The sequence below is a fragment of the Thunnus thynnus genome, chromosome 4 (assembly GCF_963924715.1).
Source record: "Thunnus thynnus chromosome 4, fThuThy2.1, whole genome shotgun sequence".
NCBI lineage: Eukaryota > Metazoa > Chordata > Actinopteri > Scombriformes > Scombridae > Thunnus > Thunnus thynnus.
The window spans coordinates 16,967,496-16,992,210 of record NC_089520.1 but is presented as its reverse complement, the minus strand read 5'-3'; the positions used below and the strand labels follow the sequence as shown (position 1 = coordinate 16,992,210).

The 24,715-nt window shown below is 42.9% G+C and overlaps 1 protein-coding gene across 4 annotated transcripts in view; it reads right to left on the bottom strand.

The window, feature by feature from the left end:
• Positions 1-24,715, bottom strand: part of foxj3 (forkhead box J3) — an 80,488-nt gene that overhangs the window by 7,578 nt on the left and 48,195 nt on the right. For all 4 annotated transcript variants that reach the window (XM_067586992.1, XM_067586994.1, XM_067586995.1 and 1 more), the window contains 5 exons: positions 12,832-12,906; positions 9,096-9,179; positions 7,481-7,582; positions 3,535-3,663; positions 1,495-1,669 (listed from right to left, as the gene is read on the bottom strand). In XM_067586992.1, the coding sequence (XP_067443093.1) occupies positions 1,495-1,669; positions 3,535-3,663; positions 7,481-7,582; positions 9,096-9,179; positions 12,832-12,906 (565 nt within the window). The remainder of the gene's footprint in view (positions 1-1,494; positions 1,670-3,534; positions 3,664-7,480; positions 7,583-9,095; positions 9,180-12,831; positions 12,907-24,715) is intronic.

Genomic DNA, 24,715 nt, shown 5'->3' with positions numbered 1-24,715 from the left:
AATACAAAGAGCGCCAGGTTCGTCACAAGTAAAAACGGCTACTTAAGGACATATATCTTAACATCTTACGATAATGGGATGTGGGCCTCCTGTGTTTAAGTAGTTCTGCACTTGAGACAGACCAGCTGCCATTTTGTTGTATCAGGGAATGACTCAGCATCAATTGTGTCTCTGAGGTTCACGAGCCCAAGCTGCTGTCTCCTCTCCAGCTACACGGCTCTGGATTGTCTTTGACAAATTCACTGTGCTGCTGCGCGGCTCTTTAACAGACATGACTGGAGCATGAACATCTGCACACCCAAACTGCAATCATCTGAGTGGCGGGGAGTGGTCTTAAGAGGCCCTGTCCTTCACAGCTTTGGCACAGTAAACCTATTTCACTGGAGTGCTTTTAGAGCTGACTCTAGCCCTGCACCTCCACAATCGGCACGTAACACTCACTGCAGGGGTGACAAAGGTGCATCTCTTATCGGCACAGAAAGCCCATTGTCCAACCAGGGAAATACAGAAAGCAATTAACGCGGCACCAGAATAATAATGCGAGCTCATTACCTATTATCAAAGCCAGTGAATTAGCTCACTGTCTACAGCGGCAGAGTGTGAAATCCTCTAGCTCGATTATTTACGCTTTTTAATTGCTAGAGCTTGTCTGACTACGAGATTTCACTTTTATGCGCATAAAAAAGGTAACAACTTTCAACTAATGAAACATAGATGATAGATTAAAGGAGAGGAACTCTTTGAAAACATTAGCATGAAATGCATTTGATTTGTGAAAGTAGGTTATACACAGAAAGCTCAGTCTACTTTGCTCATAACCCGCTTGTCAAGCGCTCTTTGTTTATCAGTCAATCAGATTACAAGCAAAACTGCATTTTGTTCTACTGGGACTCACAGGCTTTTGGAAAGCTGTGCTCTATCCACCACTATGCATTATATCAGACAAATTCCCCATCATTATGACAAATGAACCTCAATCCAACAGATTTACTGAGGACTTGGGCTGCCTGTAACCTCTTCCACTCTGATGAAACGCAGCCTGCACAAGAAAACATTTCAAAACATGACAAGACACAGATAGCTTTCATGTAATTTGAAAAATATAAAGCAAGAAGGATGCTGTATCAATTCTGAATTAACCATATAATAAATGCTGTAATGTCTCTTTATATTCTCTAATGAAATATTTATGACATGAATTCTCAGACTCAGCTATTGAATGTGAAATGAGGTCTTTTCCACATGGCTCTGGCAGAGGACCATGAAAATACATAGTATAGATTTGCTCTATAGACTAGTCTGCTTGTTGAATACCTGTTCACTTCTCAGTAAGCCTAATTAGTGGCTTAAGACTCTCTATAGCCCAGCTGTTAAGAGCAAAGCCACATTAGGAAAATCGTTTTGAGAATCATCCTGTTCCAATATGCTAGCTTGATAAGTGAAGCTTAGGCTCTCGATTAGGTTTCCACTTGATGCTCCGGTGAGGCCACTCACCTTGTTGGCTGAAGGACTGCTCAAAAACAGACTTGTAAAGGCTGCGGAAGGAGGCACTGAGATCTTCAAATTCAGAGAACAGGAGCTGCTTGTCCCTGTCTGGCATGTTGTACTGGGACTGGGGGGGCTGCTGGAGGCTCATAGACTGGGACACGGGTTCTGGGTGACTGGTCACCTAGGGACAGAGGAGATGAAGAGGATAAAGATTTACAAAATGGAGCAATATTGGAGTGCAAGATAAGATGTTTAATGTTTAATTTGTGAGATTTTCTGAAAATAAAAACACTGGCTAGAGTTCTGCTACATCTGCAACACTGTCTACAGGGACAACTGATGCCAAGAGAGGCGCACTATAATGTTCAAATATACACATCAATAATATACATACTTTTCAAAGATACTCGCCATGCTCATCTGGTCATGGAGCCGCAAAAACAGAAAACAGAAAACCTCTAGAATATTTAATGCAAAGTGTGAATACACGCAGCAGACACACACATATGAGGGTGGTTTGATTCTTCTGAGGAACCACTGTAAACAATGTTTGTTTCTGTCTGAAGGGGTGTCAGTCACACAACATTTAAAGCACAATTACACAAACTGCAACAATCCAGGTCAATGCTTACCGCCTTGGCTCACACAACATTAAGAGAGCAACTCGAATGGACACAAAGCCAATACTCAGGTGGCAAAGCAAAATGTATTTAAAACAAAATCAATAGCAATACCTTGTACAAATAAGCAGCCATTTTATCCATTTATTTGTGTGGGCAGTCAATGTTATCATATGCACTGCTCCTGGGTGTGAGACAGCAAGCTGTGTTCCCTCCGGCAACGAGTTTGCCTACGAGATTCATCACAACAAGGGCAGCGATGCAAAACCGCTGCTATTTCACAAAGCAGGACCTAACCTGTGTCCACTTTGGGCTAGCATTTACACGAGAAGTCACGTCCAATTTTTGATCATAACATCTTCCTCTTCCAAGATGTGGGCAGGCTGCTGAAGTGCATGGCGCACAGTCTGGCTTGGATAAGAGTGAGAGGTGATAATAAAGCCAGAGTGTTTACTGTGAGCTGCTGCTTTGGCTGTGAGAGAGAGAGAGCACATCCATCAGGCTGAGCCGATCGATGCCCAGCGCCTGAAGCAGGGAGCACTCTAGGATGCGGGAGGACCACACCAAAGAGGGGGCATCTCTGGTGGGAGGACATCAGAGGAAGCGCTTCTCTTTGTCTGGCTTCCAGGAGCGTGCACATTTTTCTCTGTTTCCCTTAACCCCCTTCCTGATGTTGTACTCTAGAGCATGTCCGTGCTGAACCTCGGTCTATTGCTGTCTACAGCTGGTTTCTCTGAACAGAACCTCCAGGGGCTTTCTGATCAGATGAAATATGGGATACAGTACACTTTCTAAGTCTGGTGGTGTTTCATTTTCATTCATTTAGTGAGTGAGGCTCCCCCATAGCTTGAAAAATGTGAATAGAATGAGAATTTATCTTTTGGCCTTAGCACTTAGTGCTCAAAAAACATAATTTACAAAACATTTATATAAATATCTTGTTAAAAATATCCAACTAAGAGACGTTCATGAGCTGCAACACTGACAGAAATTGAAATTACCACCATCCTACACTCTACTCAGCCACGCTATATTTGTAGCAAAGCAACCAAGATGCTACGGCAGAACCTTTGTTGTTTTGTGTTTGAACCAGTGCACAGTGCAGCTTGATAGACTCAGATCCTTGTAACCAAGACCATGATCCAGGGTCCAATCTAAATGGGTCGGGTAGCCCTGTGTGTCTATATGTCTAATATCCGAGTAGATCCAAGCAGACTCACTATCAGCTGACACAGGATGGAGAGTATGAACTGTAAAGTGCAGGCAAAATGAAATGCATCGCAGGTCCCCTTTTAAATAAGAGCGTCTTTTCTTGAAAATTAATTGATGCATCAAGTTCTCTGATTACTGATTATTAGTACAGAATTTCAACTCTAGACCTCTAAAATGTACCCCATCATTGTGGAGTGAATGACGTTGCTCTTACCGGTGTATAGCTGTGCACGCTGCCCACGCTGTTGAGATTGACAGAGGCCAGACTCTGATCAGACAGGCTGTTGTTAAGGCTGCTTCTTGGACTATCGCTCCCTTCCTGGTCTGTGTTATACAACGCCACCTGAAACACATAAATGTACATTAGCTTTTTTCTCTCAGACACACACACACACACACACACACACACACAAATTACTGTTACCATTGTCATCTCAAGTCTTGCTAATGGTGGAGCATGTCAGCATTCCTCTGAGATAATGGGTACGGAAGGTAAAGTTGGTCTATAGTTAACAATGTAATTCACTGTGGAAATGTGCGTGTGCTGCATGCAATGACATGTCATAATGGCAGAGTATTTTCTTTTTCCCGTTATTGAGAGTGTGTGTGTGGGAGACACAGGGTGCTGCTCAACACCACCCACAGTCACTGAGGGGTTCTTGTTGAACGTGTAAAGGGGTCTGCAGACAGCTGAGACATTCCCATCACTAAAGGTCACACTACTGGCGATGTCAGCCACATCTGCTCACCAAGCGCAAATCCGTTTGGGACAGCTAACAAAGGATTTCAGTGCTGCCGAGACACTGACCTTTCAATATAGCAGCGAAACTAGCCAAAGCACTTCAGGACGACAATCTTAATTACGGTCTAACAAGGTTAAGCCCTCCCACCCTTCCCAAATAAAGTGCGCCGTTAGACAATTAAAACAATAAGAAGAAGAACAATCCAGATATTGAATATAATGATACCCACAGAGAATAGGGAATGTGTTTAGTTTTGTACTGTGAGAAAGGAATGGTATTAATGCAGTGATGGTGTTGCAGTGGAAGAGGGCCTGGTATCCTAGGATGTGTATGTGTGTGTGTGTGTGTGTGTGTGTGTGTGTTCGTCCATGACTGAGAGCAGCATGGTGGCTTCTGCTCATCACTGTGAGTGGAACAGAGCGGGCTCTGTGCTCAGCACAATGAGACAGCAGTGGCAGTAGCCTTCAGGCAGGCAGATTGGGCTGGCCCTGCCCAGCGCCCTGCCTCAGCAGCAGCAGTGGACTGAAGCCTCTTGTCTTTCTGTTGAGCCGCAGCTTGCGACCACAGAGGCCACGAGGAGGCAAGGAAACCCAGACAGCCCTGACTGCCTTCTCTGCTCTGACTGATTGGCTGGCTGGCTGGCTGACTGACTAACATCCTGGTTTGAATCCGCATGCCAAGTGAGAGCGTCCAATCATATTAAGCTTTTAATATGGGGCTTGGCTGCCGCACTGGTAAAATGAGATAGAAATAACGTGATTTTACGAAACTGAGGGCGCAAATCCACGCAACATTGTTCGAGGAGGAGGAGTGAGGCTGAGGGAGGGGAGGATCGTAAGAGAAGCTCATTAGGCAACTCTAGCCTTCCTCCACTCAATGTGGGCTTGGCTCCAGTGTTCATTAGCGTGAAGGGGAATTCAATGAGCAGCAAAGACTGAAGGCTTAAGCATGTCTACAAAATCAGCCCTACAATGCTAATCAAAAATAGCGCGCCACAGAAATATAAATGTTATGTGTAATGAAGTCATAAAACAGGCTTTTAGCCTTAAGTCCCTCACCGCAATCTATTTTTACTCCACTCACCCATAAAGTGTGATGATTTCAAAACCTCACTGCTCTGTGGTTTACGCAGACCCCACAGTCCCCTGAGCGAAGACGCCCACTCAAGCACGCATCGTCACAGACGAACACCCAGTCTCATCTCACCCACATTCTTAGAATCATGCACAAACGTATGACGCACACAAATACACCCATTTCTGTGGCTACATATGTGCACAAAGGTAGGATAACACACAAAAACACACACAAAAACACAGACTAAGGCAAGCATGCTCATACAGGCAGGAGTGGCTCCACAGTAAATACTGTGTACGGTGTTAGTTAGCAGGCAAACCAGTCAGTTCTATTCTTAGCAGTGAATTAAGTAAAAAGCCAGAGGTGTCTTTTACATGGGGGCCTAATCTGGAGCATGAGACATGGATTATGAAATCAAAGCAAGATTGGCCCAGGTGTCTCCAACAATGCCAGCCAGTGTTCAGCACAATCCCTGCATGCAGGATTGAGCCGACAGAGACAGACAGAAGAAGAGAGAAGGAAGCGATATTAGAGAGAGAGAGAGAGAGAGAGAGAGAGAGAGAGGAGGGGGGAAAAAAGGCCAGACTATTCATCAGCAAACAGACTTCCAACAATCCTCTCTTTCCCTTCATCATCACACTTCAGTGCCAGAGTTTCATCACATTCACGCGAATGTTGAGGGCCGCCTCAGAACACAACCTTTGGGGGAGGGGGGGGGGGTCTGAGTCTATGTGAGAAAGGCGCAAAAAAAGAGAGAGGGAGAGCAGGACAATCTTGTGAGGAATGTCCGACGGTAGAAAGAAGAGAGAAAAGAGATTCTCGCTGGTTCAGTAGTCATCCCTCCAGCGTCTCTCATTGGTCTATCTGAGAAGGCGGGAAGGAGGGAGAGACTGGAATAGAAAGGGAGAGAGAGAAAAACAGAGAGAGGGAATTCCTGTGGCTTGGCACACTGCACCAAAGAGGCGTGGCCTGTCGTGTGTTTACAGTGTAAGACAGTGAGAAACAAGCTCTCTCCGAGGAGTTAGCTCAGATCTGTTGCAATTCCACTTTGTCTTCTATTCACTTTACCACTGTTAGTTTTTCCCTCACAATCAAGTGAACATAAAGAGGCAAATCAAAACTTTCTGACTCTTCAGTAGTCGCATTTGTGCTGTTTTAAAGTGTTGTGCTTGTTACACTTCTGAGTTATGTGACTGGAGGTATTTGACAGCAGGAATCCAAACTCTTAGCTGTCAGCTCTTTATATTATGGCCTCATTATGCAGTCATTACTAGTGGAGACCGGTGCTGTGGCAAGTGCTTGTTTGTTGCAATCAGAGAGGAAAAAGGCTCATCCTTCTCCACACTTTGGCCTGTGAATCTGTCTGCTACAGAAACATGAAAAACTACATGCTCTCTATAGACAATGCTCCTGGCTAGCTGTCAATGACATGCTCGTCAAAACAAGCAGAAACACTCTGTAACGTACTCTACATACATGTGCACACAAGTTATAACACAAGCCGACATATGCTCAGACTTTTGCCTCAAACTCAGAGCTTAAGAGGCCCCGTCACATACACGCTAACTCTTCTTTCCTATGAACATCCCTGTTCACATTAAACTGTTTTTTTTTTGTTGTTTTTTTTTGTAATGCTTGCAGCAAATGAATAAGCGACTCTTGTAGGCTTTTTAAAAGTACTCCTGAGAGCTGCCCCCATTGGGCCCAGAGGATGAGAGCTTAAGGTTAAAAAGCCTATTTAAATTTCAGAGTGAGCAGCACACTCACAGCTAACAGCTAGCAGTCCCTGTTGCTTTGCTGTGTGATGTACAAGTGTTTCCAAGCTTTTACACATATATAAAAAACTACTGAGAGCAGACGGAACCAGCAGCAGGGGTGATCACCCGTCGTGTGGCAGCGTAATGTGGCCGCAGAACGAGCAACACGACGCTGGGCGTCAACCTCCACTACAGGTGCGAATACAGAAACCCCATGCAGTATGAGGAGTATCCTATTGCAAGTCTGCACGGGAGTGTGTAAGGTCTATCAGGTTACAAAGCGCTAAGTATCAGTGTGAGCATCATATTTCCTTACTGGAGATAACAAGAGCCTGCTGCCTGTTGTTGTAGAGGAAAACGGTGCTGCAGTGCAGATAGTTGTGTATTTTGGTGTGGGTTGCATTGCAGAGAAGCTTTAGGCATATGAGCGTGTGCATGTGTGCGTGTATCTCCCCTCCACAAGAGTGCTCCTCTCTCTGTGGGGAATAGTGCTGTAGGTGGTTGGAGAAGTGGGTGGGGTCAGGGTGCAGCCGTGTAGCCAGGTGTGTGTTGGAGCTGGAGGCTGGATGGCTGGCTGTAGTACCTTGTTAGTCACAGTGTTGATTGCCAGCGTTGGAGAGGCACTTCCAGAGATCATACACTCCATCCCCAAAGACTCCGACTCCAGGCTGTACGGCGTAGAAGCCTGTGGGGGTTGGGGGCGGGGGTGTGGAGGCAGAAAAAAATAAAATAAATCAAACATTATCCAATTATCAAACACACGAGATCCCACTGCAGGTTTCATGGAAAGACCCATTTTATGTTTTTGACAATTCTTCTACACGGATCAGCGTCAGATACATATCCACCAGCAAGATGCGGGGAAAAAAAACAAAAAACAAACAAACCCAAGACCATTCTCATATGACAGAGCAACACCTTTATTTAGGTCACATTTGAACTGTGCTTTCTGAAAAGACAGAGACAGCCCCCATCCCCACCCTCACCTCCCACCCAAACACACATGTGCACACACATACACACACGGGCGCGCACGCACATGCATACCCTCGTCTTGCCGCACTGTTGTGAGAGATAACTCTGCCATGCCTGTCTCCCAAAACTGCTTACTATAAGAGGATTGGCTGCCAACAATACCATTTTTAATTCATGATAAACATAAATGAGATTTCACAAACTCTCAATTTCAATGTCTGACTCTTAATGGAATGCCTTGTAGGCAGACGGTGTCTAGAGGGGGGAAGGGTGAGCGCGACGCATGTGTCCTACAGAAAATACAAAACTCTTCACATGGTGCGTCCTATTGTGTCATGCCTAAATGAACAGAACTGTATACGGAGAGCTTTTGCTTACTCTGAGCAGCATATTAAAAACAATGTACTCTACCTGTTACTTTGTATTTCTTGTTTATAAAATCTCCCCAGCAAAGAAAAGTAGTTTGGTGAATGAATGTGATAGTATTTCAATGCTGTAGGGCAATTACATGACTGGCATGTTAAGTTTTATGTCGTCTCGGTGCTTGTGTATGTGTGTGGTAGACAATAGCGTGTGAGAGTGTGTGTGTGCGCGGACGAGTCTGCCTCCCCAGCTTAACAGAATCCTCCTTTCCTCGTAGCCTCTGGTCAACCACATTGTGGGGAAGGAGGAGTCAAGAGCCCGCTGTGTTGGGATGCCCTAGGGCCAGGTCAATCTGAGCGGCTCACTAAAACCTGTGCAGCTGTACGTAACGCTGGACGAAGCTCATCCATAATTAAAGACAAAAGCTCCCGCTCAGAATAGCTGGCGTGCACAGCTCTGCATTAATTGATGTTTGTTAAAAAAAGTGAGTGCAGAATGTAATGTATGTAATGGCTGCCTGGGGCATAGTTTATTAATAAGGAGCCCACTTCATGACAGGCTAGCGAAGCAGCATGGAGAGGCGGTTACATAAAGTCTGGATATGAACTCCTACTGAGTCTCTCTGTGTGTGTGTGTGTGTGTGTGTGTCTGCATGTGGTAGAGAAAGAGTGGGAGAAAGCGGGAGAGAAAGGAGGGCAAAAGGAAACGAGTATTGAGGGAGAAGAAGAGGCACAGGAAAAAAAAAGACTGAACCAAATAAGAGATGGAAGCAGAAGCTTTAGCAGAAGAACAGCATATGTAGAGAAAATGTGTTTTCATGAGAATATGCAGTGTGACACAGTTTCTCTCATCACACTCACCCTCTCTCCAGACCGCGGCCTCTTCTTTGGCCGCGTGGGCAAGGCGTCCTCCTTTGGGTTGGTGTCGATGGCCCAGTAAGAGCCCTGCAGACAGAAGAAAGACCCGTGAGTTGATAAAACACAACAGATTGCTTTCTCACATGACATCCCTGCCATGTTTGCACTGGACTGAGACACTTGCTTACTGGCATCACACAAGCGTTCCTGACTTTCCAGCTTCGGTACAACATTATTTAAAAACACAGAGGCCTAATTTGCTCTGCTAAAGCCTTTATTTGAGTTGATATCAGTGTGTTCAGAGCTTGTGCGGTGTGTGGGTGGACTTTGTTAGTAAGAAAGACTTGGCTTTTCCTCCTCTGCGGCTGCTCCTCAATGAGAGGATGGTGAGGGCAGCTGGTGGTGGTGAAATGCTAAGCCTTTCCTGAAGCTGTACTTCCTCAGCCTCAGGTACTGAGTCAGTGCGCTGTTGCCAAGGATGAAGGCTCCTCAGTCTCAGCCCAGGAATCGAGGCAGCGCTAGCCCAGCCGTGTTTCTTTCTTCTAAGGTCTGAGCAAGGCTAATCAAGAAGAGAACAGTTGGGGCAGGCTCTGGGGCTGCAGCTAGCAATTCCACAACCAGGCTGCATTATTTATCTTTGCATTCAGCCCCATTTCATTTATTTTTCCAATGGTGTTCCTCCTCGAAGCCAACAGCAAGGCAGCTTACAGTTGTTAAAAATGAGATTTTTACCCTAAGGCCCTGCAAGTTGTGAATTTATTTTTAATATTTCATATGACCCCCGATAAAATCTCAATTGTCAAGAGAAAGTGAGATCAGGACCTTTAAAATTACTTCCTTAGCAGAGAGAATAATTGATATTTCCATAAGAAATTCTCTTAACAATAGGAGAGGCCATAGAACAAACTGTATCTCAAGTATCTATACAATAACTGCTGCATACACATTGGCCTGTTCTTGTTAAAGCCAACAAATCTGTTATTTTCACAACTCACATACCCCACTGCTGCAGTTGTTAAAATGAAAAGCAAGGGTTGGCCTATATTTGTCAGGGGGTTAAAATTATTATTATTAAGTTTTAATATGTGCGAGGCTTTGGGGTCAATTAACATTTTCCTCAGAGGGAAGAATAATTCACAGCACAATCTACCAAACAAGAAGAAATATCTCATATTGATGTAAGTTACAGTAAAATGCAGAAGCCTTATTATACATCCCATGTTTTCGACAAGAGGTTTCATTGAAGAAGAAAGGTGAGACATGTTTTTTCTACATCTGATCCATCTCTGTGTTAAAATGCAGGAGTTCAGATGCAGATGTTTCGCAATTAGGAGTCACAGAGACAAAGCCAGGCTGGGTCGTGTTTCTTTTAATTAGGGGGGGAAGAACACTTTAAGTTAACCCTCTTGGGAGGGGAGTTTCTGCATTTCCCTGCACCCACCCCCAGAGAGTTGGCAGGAAAAAAGAAAAACATATAAAGAGTCATTAAATTATTCACAAATATACTGCAATATACTGTAGCAATGCCAAGCGAAGTGTGTCCGTGGAGTCTGGGGCAACAACATAGCAAAACCGCAATATTCTCTGCAGTCATAAAACAAAGGCTGCTTTTTAAAAAAAACAGATCCTGATAACAGATGTAGTCCACACGCTCTCTTCCCGAAAATGACGCAGCTCATTTTCATACATCAACATAAATTATGTCACGTACTTCCCCATTTGTGTGTAAATATCAAGAAAGGACAAACACAACAAGTACGCCTGCTATCCCAGCAACTCCAGGGCCGAGACATAAGACCAATTAAAGGGAAACTATTTTTCAACCTGGACGGTATTTTCCCATCTTTTTTCTTTAAGTGACTAATGGAGACAACAATTTTTGAAATGGGTCCAGTATTGAGCGAGAGCACTGCAGACGACAGGCTAAGATTGTTATAAGTTATAAGCGTCTGACAACATTATGGACAGGATCCCTACAGAGAAATAAAACGCTAAATATTCAGCCGTGGCAGAGCTGGAGAGAGGAGTGCCGGGAGGAGTTTGTTGTGTTGGAGTACAGCCAGTGTAGCTTAGTGTTATCTAAAAGATTTTCAAAGTCATGGCTGAATATTTAGCTGATTTCCACAACAACGCAACCCTCACGAGGCTTAAGAACGAGACTACTCCTTGAGCGAGACTTGGTTAGACAAAACAATAAACAGACCGGATCACGTGAAAAGGTAAAGAAGAACGTTTCATCTCTCTGTATGGTTCTTTCTATAATGTTGCCAGACACTTATAATAATAATCTGAGCATGTCAGTGGCAAAAACAAGCACTTTTAGCGGACGTACATTAACGGTGTGCTATTGCCCCGTCGGATTACATTGCAGGCTGTTTCGCAGCTGCCGGCTGCAGCACTCTCACTCAATACTGGACCAATTTCAAAAATTGTTGTCCCCATTAGTCACTTAGACACAAAAATATGGGAAAACAGGGTCCTGGTTGAAAAATACGGAAGTTTCCCTTTAAAATAAAGATTATTAACGGTAGCCTTCACAGGCAGCATTTCTACCTCCGAGGTAGACGAAGTGTGTATATGCACAATACGAGCTGTCATCTCTTACACCATCTCAGAGAGACAGACAGAGAGCGACATGACTCTCCTATCTCATCCAACCAGCAGTTCTCATATTCCTGCCACATTACAATATTGATGCAACATATCAAGAGCGGCTAGCGTCTCTTTGAAGTTGTCTTCGGGGGGGAAGGGAGTGAGGAAAATTCCAAATTAAACATTAAGGATGCGAGCATGTTGGCCATGCATTTGGAATGGGATCCATACAGCAATAGATTATTTTGTATTTAGTGGAGCAGCTCCCAGGAGTGTCAATATCAGAGGATTACAGCAAAACATGAAATTAGCATTCAGTCCCCATCCTCTACACAGCTAGGCGTAGCTCTTCATGCATGTGTCGGTGTGTATGTGCACGCGTGCGTGTGTGTGTGTGTGTGTAATTATTTGTGCGGTTCCCTAAGCATATGTAGCGTATGCTCTGACAGTGCTGGGATGAAATCTAGGTTAGGCTACATATGGTTAGACCTATGTGCACCATCATACTAAATATAGGCCCATCGGCACATTCTTCATGAACTACCCAGTGGATCAGGGGAAACTACTTATCAGGTTGATGTCGCTAGAGATTGTGAAGTAAATCAGGCTGAAAAAGCAACTGTAGGTGGTCCTACTGAGATTTAAATGTCAAATTAACATGTTGGACTATAAATCCTTTTACAGAGCAGAAAAATGGGAGACGAGAAGCTGAGTAAAGAGCAAATGAGGTCTGATTTCTTTCCTGAGGTTTAACACCTTGAGTAAATACTTCGACCTGACTTCTACCCTGTTATGGCCCCATCTCTACCAGTCTTTGGCTTTTTTTCACCTCACCCACATCTGCTGTCTGTGCTGGTCCAAAAAACTAGTCTCCCCTTGCATTGGAAATGCAATTCTGTGGGGGAGGGAGGTTCATAATAGATTACGAGCATGCCATGCATTTCCAGACTGTCAGAGTCCTGGCAGCTATTCAAAGGTAACATTTTTCTACCACAGATAGCATGATACAAACCAAAAAAATGTGGTAACTGTGAATAGTGCCAGCTGTGAGTACTAAGTAGGAGCTAAACATATTCCTCTATTTGTCTTTTTTTCATAATTAAATGCATTGTCTTGTATTGATCAAATTCATGTTTAAAAGTCTCACCTTTCCTGGGTCATCTTTGGAGCGAGGCACTTTGAGAAAACATTTGTTCAATGACAGATTGTGCCGTATTGAGTTCTGTGGGGTAAAAAGAGAGAGAGAGAGAAAAGTGGTGAGGTGAGTGTACACATAAAAAAAAAACACTTCAACGTGGAAAACATCATTGCCAGCAGCAATAAGAACATACAATTGTTGGCGTGTATCATTTAGGTTTAGTCACAGCTCCTGTCATCAAGGTCAGCCTCTTTCAGTGGCACGAGATCTGGCCTACAACTGTCTCTAGATTTCACTCTACACACACATACAGAAGCACAATCTGTGTACAAAGCCACCAGGAAGCAATATCTTTCATCAATGTCCAACAAACTGCATTCTAGTTGCACAACATATCGAATTCCACGGGTGCCAAAAATAGGAGCCAGAAGGAATCCCACACTGGGATAGATGCTGATACCAGGGCCTGATATTAATTAATGCTCCAGCGGGCTCCTGTGGGGGCAGGAAATAAATTATGTAGATCATTCTGAAAGTTAACTCATTACAGTGTTACAAGCTACTCCACAGCGGTGAAGAGGGAGGTTCATCCAGCTGCCTGACTGGGGAGGCGAGGTGGGCTGAAGTAGCCACAAGGGCTGGAGAGCGATGCTCCAGGCCTGGGTTAACCAGCCACAGCAAGGCCCTCAGAACCAGCTGGAGGCAGGCCAGCCGAGGGCTTAGAAGAGCCAATGGATGCACACGTTTCTCCACTCCACTTTATGGAGTGGTATTGACAGATGGCCACACTAAAAAGCTTTAGGATTCTCTGATGAGTTTAACGGATGCAGGAGATAAGTAGAGTGGCAGGGAGACAGAGAGAGACCGCCAAGTGCACAAGATGGGAGCTGCTTGTTCAACACTATAGGCAATTATACCACAGGAGGGATGATAATGACAGTCTCGTTGTAATGCTGTCAATCTTGCTACTTAAATCACTCTGAAATGCCAATGTAATCCAAAGGAAGTCTAACAATGTTCTCCAACAGAAAATATAGAGGAGGAAACCGGTGCCTTAGTCAAAATAATTATGTTCTTGTGCCAGAAGGGAATATTTTCTGAAAGTGAAACTCAACCCAAAATCTATCTTTTTGATTATCAAACACTCGCCCCTATAGGCTTGAAAGATGGCTGCAAAAAGGTTTGCGGTTTGCTCCTTCACAAAGAATTTCACTTTCAGTACAGTGGATTACAAAAATGTATTCACGACACTGGATACCTTCAGCAGATTGCATCCAGTTCAAGTTCAAGACTCTGGTGCTAGCTTACAGAGGGAACTGCTCCTTCCTACCTCCATTACAAGATCAAACCCTTCACTCCGGCGTGGCCATTGCTCCTCTCTGCCTCCACAGTTCTCTGAGTCACATCGAGGACCCTGTGGTTGCATATCTCAGCCAAGGCTCTACTCATTTCTGGCCCTGCAGTGGTAGAATGAACTCTTGTCTGAGGTCAGGACAAAACCCACCTTTTCAGACTACACCAAAAAAAAAAAATCCTCCATGCCAGCACTTAAATCTCATGTCTTGAAAAGCACTGAAAACACTTATATTTGTTTGTTTGAGATGGAAGCACTTCCAGGTTTTGATGACATCTAGGTCTTGCTCCTATCAAGGTTGAATACACTCATTGTAAGTCAAATTTGACAAAAGCGCCTGCTAAATTAATGTTAAGTTAAAAAAACAAAAACAAAAAACCAAGTTTTCAGGGCTGGCAAAATCTTTAAAAATGTCCATTGAAACACCCTTGAATCATAATCCACTACTATCCTGTCCAACTCTATGGTCAACATGTTACAAACAAGTCATGGTTTCACAGAAATAATGCTCAAGATGTTCCTTCCATGTCATAATCCTACCTAAAATCTATACCAGAAGTAGAGTAAATAACCAAATTTTGACAAAATGTGGGTGTTTGCAACATGCTGAGCGTGAGAATGGGCAACAGAGAACTGGATTACACTGCCCGATATTTTGATTTGATTTATCTTGCCACCATTGTCCAATATAACTGACACAAATTCAAGCTAACCGCAGCCGGGGCTAAAAACATGAAATTTTAACCACTGCCTTTCAAGACCACAGGTGTAAGTGCTTGATACTCAAAAGATTTTGGGTTGAGTTACACCCAAATACCTGAAATGAGGAAATTAAATCCCTGTAGCAGACAAAACACAAAAACAGCAGAAAATACAAAAGACAGAGTAACAAGACACAGAGTCTCACAAGTGATAATCCATCAGGATGTCCTACACCCATACACAAGACATTCAGGAATAGAAATAACAAAAAAAATCCTACTAACTAACCAACTTAAAAATAAATATGTAGTGTTTCTTATTTTAAATATTAGGCTCACAATTTTTTCGATAACAAATGTTATGGCCTCTCTTACTGGTTAAAACCACACCAGAATGCATTCAGGGAACGGTCTCAAACCACAATATATTTTGGTCACACTGTTATCAGATCTCTCAAAACCAGATATGGGAACACTCAGGCATGCACTGCGATCAAATCCCTTATGTGGTCTGAATGTAATCAAGCTACATGATAGCAACTTTTCTTCCAAGTGAGAACGTGCAACTCTTTTAAGCAGAAAAAGTTAATCTGTAGCATCAGATCTGAATGGTCACATAGACTCGACACGTCTCTAAGCACGTGTTACTGATCGACCATGACATTGAGTACACATAAATGTGACCAGAGATCCTAACTGCTCTCAGGCTCATAGGCTGCGGTGACGGCACCATTATACAGGCCCTGTCCTTTCAGCTGCACTCTGTCCCTTGCCGCGTCACAGTTCAACATCGGTTCAAATGAATAAAACAATGGGAACGCAGAGTGTGATCATGCATAGTGGATGGTGACAAACAGATATGCTGCTCTCCTTTTAGCCGGTCTAAAATCCTGAGACCTATTCAACAGGGGAGCATCTGAGCGGGAGGATGTGTGATGCATGCTGTACAATGGCCATACACACTCAAGTACTTAAAACCATTTTTCCCCTCACAGCCTCTGTGTGTGCCACTTGATGCCAGGCGGACAGAAGCAGCTGAACTTGCACAGAGAGGTGGCTCTATCCATTAAGGACCTTTTTGCTGGGCCTAAATCATTGATACAGTCAAGCAGCCGAGGCCTGCCGCTACATTAGAAGTTTACTTTTTAATGAATTCTGCCTGCCTGCTCTCTTCTCCTCCTGACAGGCCCTGTGCCCGCCGAACGTCCCGCATTGTGTCAAACAAACTCTTTCCACCGCTTTAGACACATTTGTGGTGTGAAACTAACAGGCGGTGGGTCATTTGTAGTGGAAGAGATGAACCAGAACAAAGGGACTTTAAAATACTACGACAGCAGCAGAGGAAGAAAAAGAAAACATGATGACAGCGACAGTCGCTGCGTTTGATAGATCACGGTGTATTTGCTGAGTAGGAGAGAAAAGGGAGAGCAAAACAACGATTGGCCGATGAAAAATTAAGGCCAATTACAGCAGCATATATTAACAATATGTCAGCATTTGAGCAGCAGCTCCTTAGATTTACTGTCCAAGTCTGTCTGAATACAAAGTCTTTGCTTTAAGACAGCAGGCTATAAGTTGGTATAAGTAGATCTACAGTAGTACAGAAGGAAGTGAAGGAGGCAGAAGAGGTCAGAGGGTGTGAACAGTGGTACACAAAGTGAGTCAGACAGAGCTAACTGCAGGGGTCCTGCCCAAGTGCTGCCCAGCATCTACCTGCAACCCCCACAGAGCACTTCATATCCTACCTCAGCACAAGCTTGTGTGTGTGTGTGTATGTGTGTGTGTGTGTCTGTGCATGTGTGATGCCTCCTACACACCTAAATAAAATACACGCACACACACTGGAACGTGTCTCCTAACAAATGGCGGTGATTTAACACACCAGGACAGCAGTGGAGGCGTAAGCAGCTCCGCCCTCGCTGCCCCCCCTGCTGAGGAGCGCTGCAGCTCAGCAGAAGGGCCGCCAGGGGAAAGTAGGTCAGGCTGACCTCTGCGCTCGGCGTGTCAAACGTTCAGAGTGAGCTAAAGGGACAGGCCATGTCAGAAGCCTGCTCTTCACAGCTGGGGAGGAGGAGGCACCCTGTGCATACGGTCAGGGACCCAAGGGAGCGAACTCGGTATGCTGGGACAGACACACGTTTACACACATACCAGTTATGACATAGGGACTAACACCGGCGACCAGGGGAGAGGAAGAGTCACACTGCCGTCAAACGTGAATAAATCAATGCCCCCGTAGGTTCCTGGCCTTCCCACATTCACACCATCTTCCTGCAACTTTTTGCCTCTGGACAAAGGAAAAATAAAATGTGCGGGGGCTCTAACCAACCAACACACAGCCCACTCCTTTATTTCCCACAACTAACAAAAAGCAACACAGAGGTATTACTCCGGTAGTGAGTTTACTTGAAGCATTCCTGAAGCCAAGTGAGAGTCTGAGATGACCTAGAGGTGCTCTTAAAGTGTTTAGATTAAACTCCAAATGGAGGGGAACTTAAATGCTGCTGGATTTGCTGCCTTTGTGATCAAAGTGTTCGCCTTAGCACTGCAGTTGTGTGGGAAAATAGGCGGCGGTGAATGGTGTCAGGAACCAGTGGTTAAACATTGCAATGACCTCCACTGCAGGAGCTGCTCATAAAGGCAAATATTTCAGAGTAAAAATGATTCCTGAGTTCAATTTACATTTCAAACCAGTGGGTCTGGTGAGAAAAGCAACAGGGTGTACAGTTACCAGCTCAGAGTAAGGTGATGTTAGTTTAGGTGACATTGTGTGTCCAATTACAGTACCCCTCCTGGTTTAAGTTTATCCCATTTTGTATGAAATCAATGTGTCTTTTCACATTTACAATGAAAGAGACAGAATGTACCACAGGGCTTTTTAGCGTGAAAGAAATCAGCAGAGTAAAAATATTCCACAGGCCTGTGTTGCCACATCTAATATCTTGTATAAAGTGTGTACAGAGAAAGGGAGAATGAATAATCAGATAAACCAAAGAAAACACTCTTGCAAGTACCGTTGCTTGCGGGACAGGACCTCAACCTCTAATTGACCTGTCAGCAAATCTGAATGATGGAAGGATATAAAAGACTTGAGCCGCTGCTGAGATATCTGCTTTAAATCTGTTAAAAAATACAGAAATAAGATCTCTTGGATGAATGAATGGAGAGGGGAGAGGAAGAACAGGTCATTGAGTGAGTGAATGAGAGTGAATGAATGAGACAACATCAGCGAGAAGAACAAAAAGACAGACCGATAGTGACCAAAAGGAAGTGATGATAGTCTAATCTGCTGAAAATAAAGGTGGCTTTTGCTTCGACATACTTATTTAGTTTTGTTTTCTTATTCAAAAACCATGTTTCAGTAGAAACTATTATCAATAAGCAGAATTAGAACATAAATCAGACACATTAAAATCTAAATAATACCTTATCCTCAAAGAAAATATGACCAAGAGAATGGGGATGGCCACAAAATGATTATTGCCCTATCTATCAGATAATAAGAGCTAAAGCAATTTGATTAATTGATTAAGTCAAGTGACAGAAAATTAGCTGACAACTATTTTGTTAATCGATTGATTCATTCCTTCATCTAGCAAATACGCTAAACATTTGTTGTAGAATGTGAGGATTTGTTGTTTCTCTTATATGATACTAAACTGAAAATCTTTGAGTTTGTTGGTCGGTTCTGGGAAATGATCATTTCTGACATCTAATAGAAAAAGGTTGTAGTGTTTATATGCGTTTTCTCTTTCCATTTTTTTGATTGTTATCCACCACAACACCGAGGCAAAAATCCTTGTATGTGCAACCCTACTTGGAGATAAACCTGTTTCCGATTCAGAAAAAAAAAAACATTAATTGAGAAAATAATTGGCAGATTTATCGATAATGTGAATAATCGTTAGCTGCAGCCCTACAGAACCCAGCGGAGGGTTAAAATACCTCCAATAAAGTATTTAAAATGAACATGGTCATGTTCAAATCATGTTTATCCTATGGAGTTAAATGTTCAAAACAAAATCCTACGATTCTCAAGTATTTAGGTAGTATTTGGGCAATAGTAAATATATCATTAATTTAGACCTGAGAAAGAAAGAAAGAAAGACAGACAGACAGAAAGAAAAAGAATTAGTGACAGTAAGAGGCAGTATGAAGAGTGCAGCAAGCAAGAACACACACAATATAGGAAAAAGGGTTTGAATCAGTAGACACACACACACACACACACGTAGATAACTGTATTTTTAGGCCTTTGTTATTTCATATGGACCCTGTGACATGCCCACCAACACAGAACATACTCCTCAGCCTCGGGGATCTGCACCAAGGCCACGGAATGTAGCACCTTCGCTGTCTATTTGTAGTGGGTGTGGGAAGGCATGTGGGATGCCACAGCATTCGCTCTGCAAGGCACTGCTTTTAAAAAAAAAAAACAAAAAAAACCCAACGTTTGGACACACATATGCACAGGTAGAGAAAGGTAAGTTCGTCCAGGTGCAATCAACATATGTTTTAATCCTGTTAGCTGCGAGAAGAGTTGCGACCCTGAGGCCATCAGGATGAGGCTCCTCTGCCTGACTGGATGAAAAGCTGCTGTATGGTGACAAAGGAGTGCCAGGATGCTGCATGCTTCACTTATAGCTCTTTGCAAACTTAAAACCGCTGTCACCTCCTGTTTCAAAAAGTACAAATGTCTTTAAAAAAAGTTCCAAGTGTCAGAATTTAGAGTATCAGCTGTCAAGTAGGTTTTACATGACTTCCATGCCAAAAATAATTAGAAAAAACACCTATTAAAGCCATATTAAATTCTACTTTGCACTACTTAAGTCTTATTGACTACTACAACCCCTCCCCCACCGACACCATACTGTCAGACTCAAGAAGTCTGCCAACACACGCCGCCCAACACACCGAAAAGCTCTCTCGCATCTAGCAAAGCTACCGAGAGACCCAAAGCCCACACTCAAATACCAATGAAGTCAACTATAACGATTTTCAACTTGATTTTTTTTAACTATCTTCAAAGGCATTTGATCTGCCTCCCTTGGCATCTAGTAGTAATGTGTTGGCATGCTAGGTTTTAAACCCCTTAGTCTCTGATCTTTACTCACTTGTATTTAGTTTTAATAAAACATGAACGGTCTGCTTGCCTGCCGCAGAAAAATACATGCCAAGGTGAAATGTGTCATAAATATAATAACCCTTTTACACCGTGCTTAGAGAGCCCTATGTCTATGCCTACAATGTAAGACAAAAGAAAACCGGCAAACGAGAAAAAATCTAAATGATCGTTAACTTTTCCAATGTAGACGCAGGTCATCTAGCGTGGTACACTGAGGTATTATAGTAATTAAAACTCAACAGCTACTTCTGCAAAAGGAGATGACACTATAGGGAAATTGTATTTTTCTTCACCCCCCCCTAACAGTGAGCATTTGACTAAATTAAACCCATTTTTCACTGGCAGACTCATATAATGAGGGCAATACATGCAAGAGAGAAATTAGCTTGATAAGCGATTACATGTGTGGACTCAAAAATAACATGTTATCAAGAGTAGTGAGAACAGTGGCGGCAACGAAAACCTTTCAGAGCATTAGCAAAAGTGAAATGCTTGGACTGTTTTTGGTTACGTTTTTTTTTTTTTAAGAGCTAGAGGCTGCAATTAATGAAAATAAAAACAACAAAGGAAAAAACAAAGAATTAAAGCTGTTAAAGTTCGACTGTAACTACAGGGGAGCCAATTGAGATGACAACTGAGGTCACTGGTTTGCATCAGTCTCCACAGGTGTATTTTTTCCAGAGGCCAGCGCCATACATCCAAACTGCAGGAAAGGTAAAGAGGACAGACAGGGTAGGCTGCAGGTACAAAATGTGCTTCTTCAGTGGAAGAAAGCTACCTCGGACACACGTGTAATGGCAGACTTTTATTCTGGATGAGTAAAAGCAAGTTAACAGATGTCTACAGCAACACTAGACAATTCCTGAGAACCAAGTTGTCTACATATTAACCACTGTCAGATACACATTAACCAAAGAAATCTGCAGTCATAAAGTAAAAGTAGAGCTTACCTGACTACTCTGATACAGTGGAATCCTCCACAACACCAAGTAAGCAAAGCAATCCAGCTGCCAAGTAATTTTTCTGAGGGTAATCCAAGGATACTGCATCCTATAGAGCTCAGACAATAGGCTGAGCCAACACAAAACCCCCATAGTTCTCTAGTGGCATATTAGAAGTTTATGAATGCTGCACCAAGGATGTTCCCTTTTCAACAGTAGCAGTGGGGTTAGAGACCAAAAGCTCCAATATAAATGTTCTGAACTCAATCTCAGTCAGACACATGCATCCACATTCCCTTCTCTACCTGCTTTGTTGCTTTGAGGCCAACCTTGGAACGGACCTGCAGAAATTCAAGGGGAAAAAAAAAGGAAAAAAAAAAAAAAAAAAAACAACTTCTGCATTATTTTCTAGGTGCACTCAATGTTACAGCCCTGGCTTGAATGCTACACTTAAAATTCGAGCACCCCCCCCCCCCTTCAAAATTGGGAGGCCGTCACTGCAGATTTGAAAAGCTGTGGGGGAAAAATTCACTTAATGCAACACTGAATGGCAGGTCACACTATGACAAAAGCCCTGAGCCTCTCATATGAGGCCTATTTGATCAGTCCTTCAGAGAGCTATCTGTCTTTGTCTTTCTTTCTCTTTTGCAGATATTTGTGCCTCTCCTGCTCTGTCTCACTCTCTCTTGCTCAAAGCCAAACCGCACACAGTCAGAGCGCTTTGTACAACCTCTGATGTTGCTACACTTGCTAAACTATTGCACGGTGCAGCGTGCAGAAGTGAAGCATGATTCCTTTAAGTGGATTATCTCAGAGCATCTCTGACCTTCGACAGGGTTGTCATTGGCAATGAACCAAGAAGAATTGAGGAGAAACGGTGATGGGCACGGACCTCTTTGAAAATTGGCAGGATCGAGTGATAGATAACACCATTCAACAGTAAACCAGTCAATACAACACAGTAGATTAGACTGGAACCAAAGGTTGAGACATGGAAAGATTAAAATCAAGTCGAGAAAATAAAATGAAAGTGTGCAACATCCACCAGCAGAAATCAGGAAATCAGCACGGTGTTTGAGCCAGGAGTGTCTGGGAGCGGGTCAAATGGTCCCAGTAGCACTTTTCTAGCGGGTCACTGCTTCCGAAGGGGGCAACAAACAATACTGAAAACAGCAAGCTCGATAAGTGCTACTGTACAAAATATTAAAATGATGAGAACAGTTATTAGACATATTATACTGGATATATAACAAAACAAAACAGTTTTATTGTTGTTTACACTAAACAAATAAGAATTTTTAGGTAATTAAAAGTCATATAGATTAAAAAAAAGGATGAACAAGAAAGTAAAACCCTTTAATTCACCAGGCTGTGCACTGAAAATATATTTTAATCAGTATTTTGGTTGAAGTCAACTTCAAAGTAGTTAAAAATTGGTGTATAACTGGAAAACAAGACACATTTACTGATAATAGCGACATTGCTATAACATTTAAATGACCTTTTCATTATTCTAATTGTTAAATTCAAAAGTGGAGTTATATTTAAAGTGACTTAATCACACAAGTGGTGACAAAATGTTAGCAAACATCAGCTAACAACATATACACACCAGTTTGGAATACATGTTCACTAAGTAACAGCCAGCAGTTTATAATATATAAGTTTATAAAATCTAAAAACGAAGAGGCTGCTTTTAGCATTTAGCATTGATCCTGCCCTTGATTTTTATGATGGATAACCGGGCGCGGGGAGGTTATAGTGACTGAACATTTTATGTTTTAAGGGGATCTTTGTCACAATAGTGTTCTTTCGCTCAAACTCCGTCAGCTACATCTACTCCCATGCACTCAGCGCCTGAAGTCATCACAAGTTATATCAGCCTTAAAGAAACAAAAAATAACTGACAGATTCTCAAATGGGAAAAAAAGACGACGCACATACAGTAGGCTTGGTCACTTGAGACAAACTGGGAAACTGGTACAGTACAGACTGACAATATCAGCAAAGAGAGCCGCCTTGCACAGTTCTGTAAATTGAGTCTGGCTCCGCAGGCTTTTGCACTTTTGTGCTACACAGGGCGCCTTTTTCTCTCCCTTCCTCCTCCACTGCAGAGGCAGCACAAGGCCATGAAAGATTGGAGGCAAAGTGACGTCCTCCGGTTTATCCTCCCTGAAAGCCTTCGCATGCTCTCAGTTCCACATGAGGGATCTGATGAAAGCAGTTTGTCAGTACGCCACTTAATTATCAGCCAGAAGAAGAGCCTCTGATGCTATCCTCTGACAATGGCTCACAGCAGCCTGCTGACTACTGTGCCCACTAACAATGAAGAACTGACTGCAGCTACTAATGGTGACGGGGTGGTGCCAACTGTCCACTTAAGAGTTAGACAAATTAAGCAACGGCACAGAAAGTCTTTCATGTGCTGCTTCAACGTACATTCTTTTCTTTTTAGGCTTAAGTAGCAAGGGGCAAATTTTTATGTCTAAATACTAAAGCTGTAAGATGCAATGTAGGGAGGATAAAATGCAAAACACAACAAGTCTACTGAAAACACATTGTATCGAGTAGAGGAAAAACAGACATTGTGACCTTTTATTTTTCCTGCATGTCTACACAAACATTATAGAGCTTATGCTGCTGCTCAATATGCACATTACCCTCAGACTGCAAATAAATAAAACTGTCACATGCACTCCTTAACCTCCTATCTTTGCATAGTCATATTATTTGACTGCTGATTGTTGAGAAACATTTAGTGATTGTAGATGTATATACACACCACTATTATTTCTGTGTAGGGAAAATAAAAGAAAAATCATTCCATTAGTTTTAATCTAGTTGAAGAGTAAGAATAGATATTCTAGCATCAGATTAAAATACAACATTTCATTTTCATGCTGAAGGAAAAAAGTTCACCAGAGTCACCGCTCTGTTTGCTCACATCACAACCGTGCATTGTTTGCTTGGTGTTGTTAAGTCTACTTCGGAAAAAGCTATTGCGTATATCTTTCGAAAAAGTGTGGGTGTCTGGTGGCAAAAGGATCAACTACATAAAAGGGCTTCATTTTCTTAGTTGCGTTCTTGTCACGCAGCTCACTCACATTTACTACACTCATCCCCAGGCTCTTGAATACACTCAGCCTGAAGGCTACTACACAAGCAGAGTAAAGTAAGCCATTTACCAACATCCCTATTAATCTGATCTGATACTTAGTTTTTCATGAGTACATTATTGTACATGTCAACGATAGACACGAGGTGATGACTCAGTGTAACCTTGGACTCCCCACAGGAATCTGTCAACGGGGAGCAAATCCACAAAGGAAAGACAAGCCTCGTTTTAAACCGCTGCTCTCACTAACAAACTCTGAAAAAAGTCTGAAGAAAGCTTTTTTTTTTTTTTTTTTTGTATTATGCATTAGATTTGATTTCCTTCAGAGAGGGAATCACAGACCCACCCTACAGTCCATTAGCCAAGTTAATGCAGAGCTGCCAGACTTGCTGACCCATTAATAATACATTGCAGTGGTCAAAAGAGGCCAGACACCTCCATGCACCCCTTCATCCCTCTACACGGCCACATTAATGGACTAATTCAGATGCAATTAACTGGTGGGGAGAGGCAGTGGCCTTGCGGCTGCTGGAGCACAGGCTGAAGGGCTTAGAGCCAGGGTTTGGATTATAATCACTATGAGCACACACATGAAAACACACACACACACACACACACCAATTTACATACTACTAGAAAGGAGCCAACACATTTGTA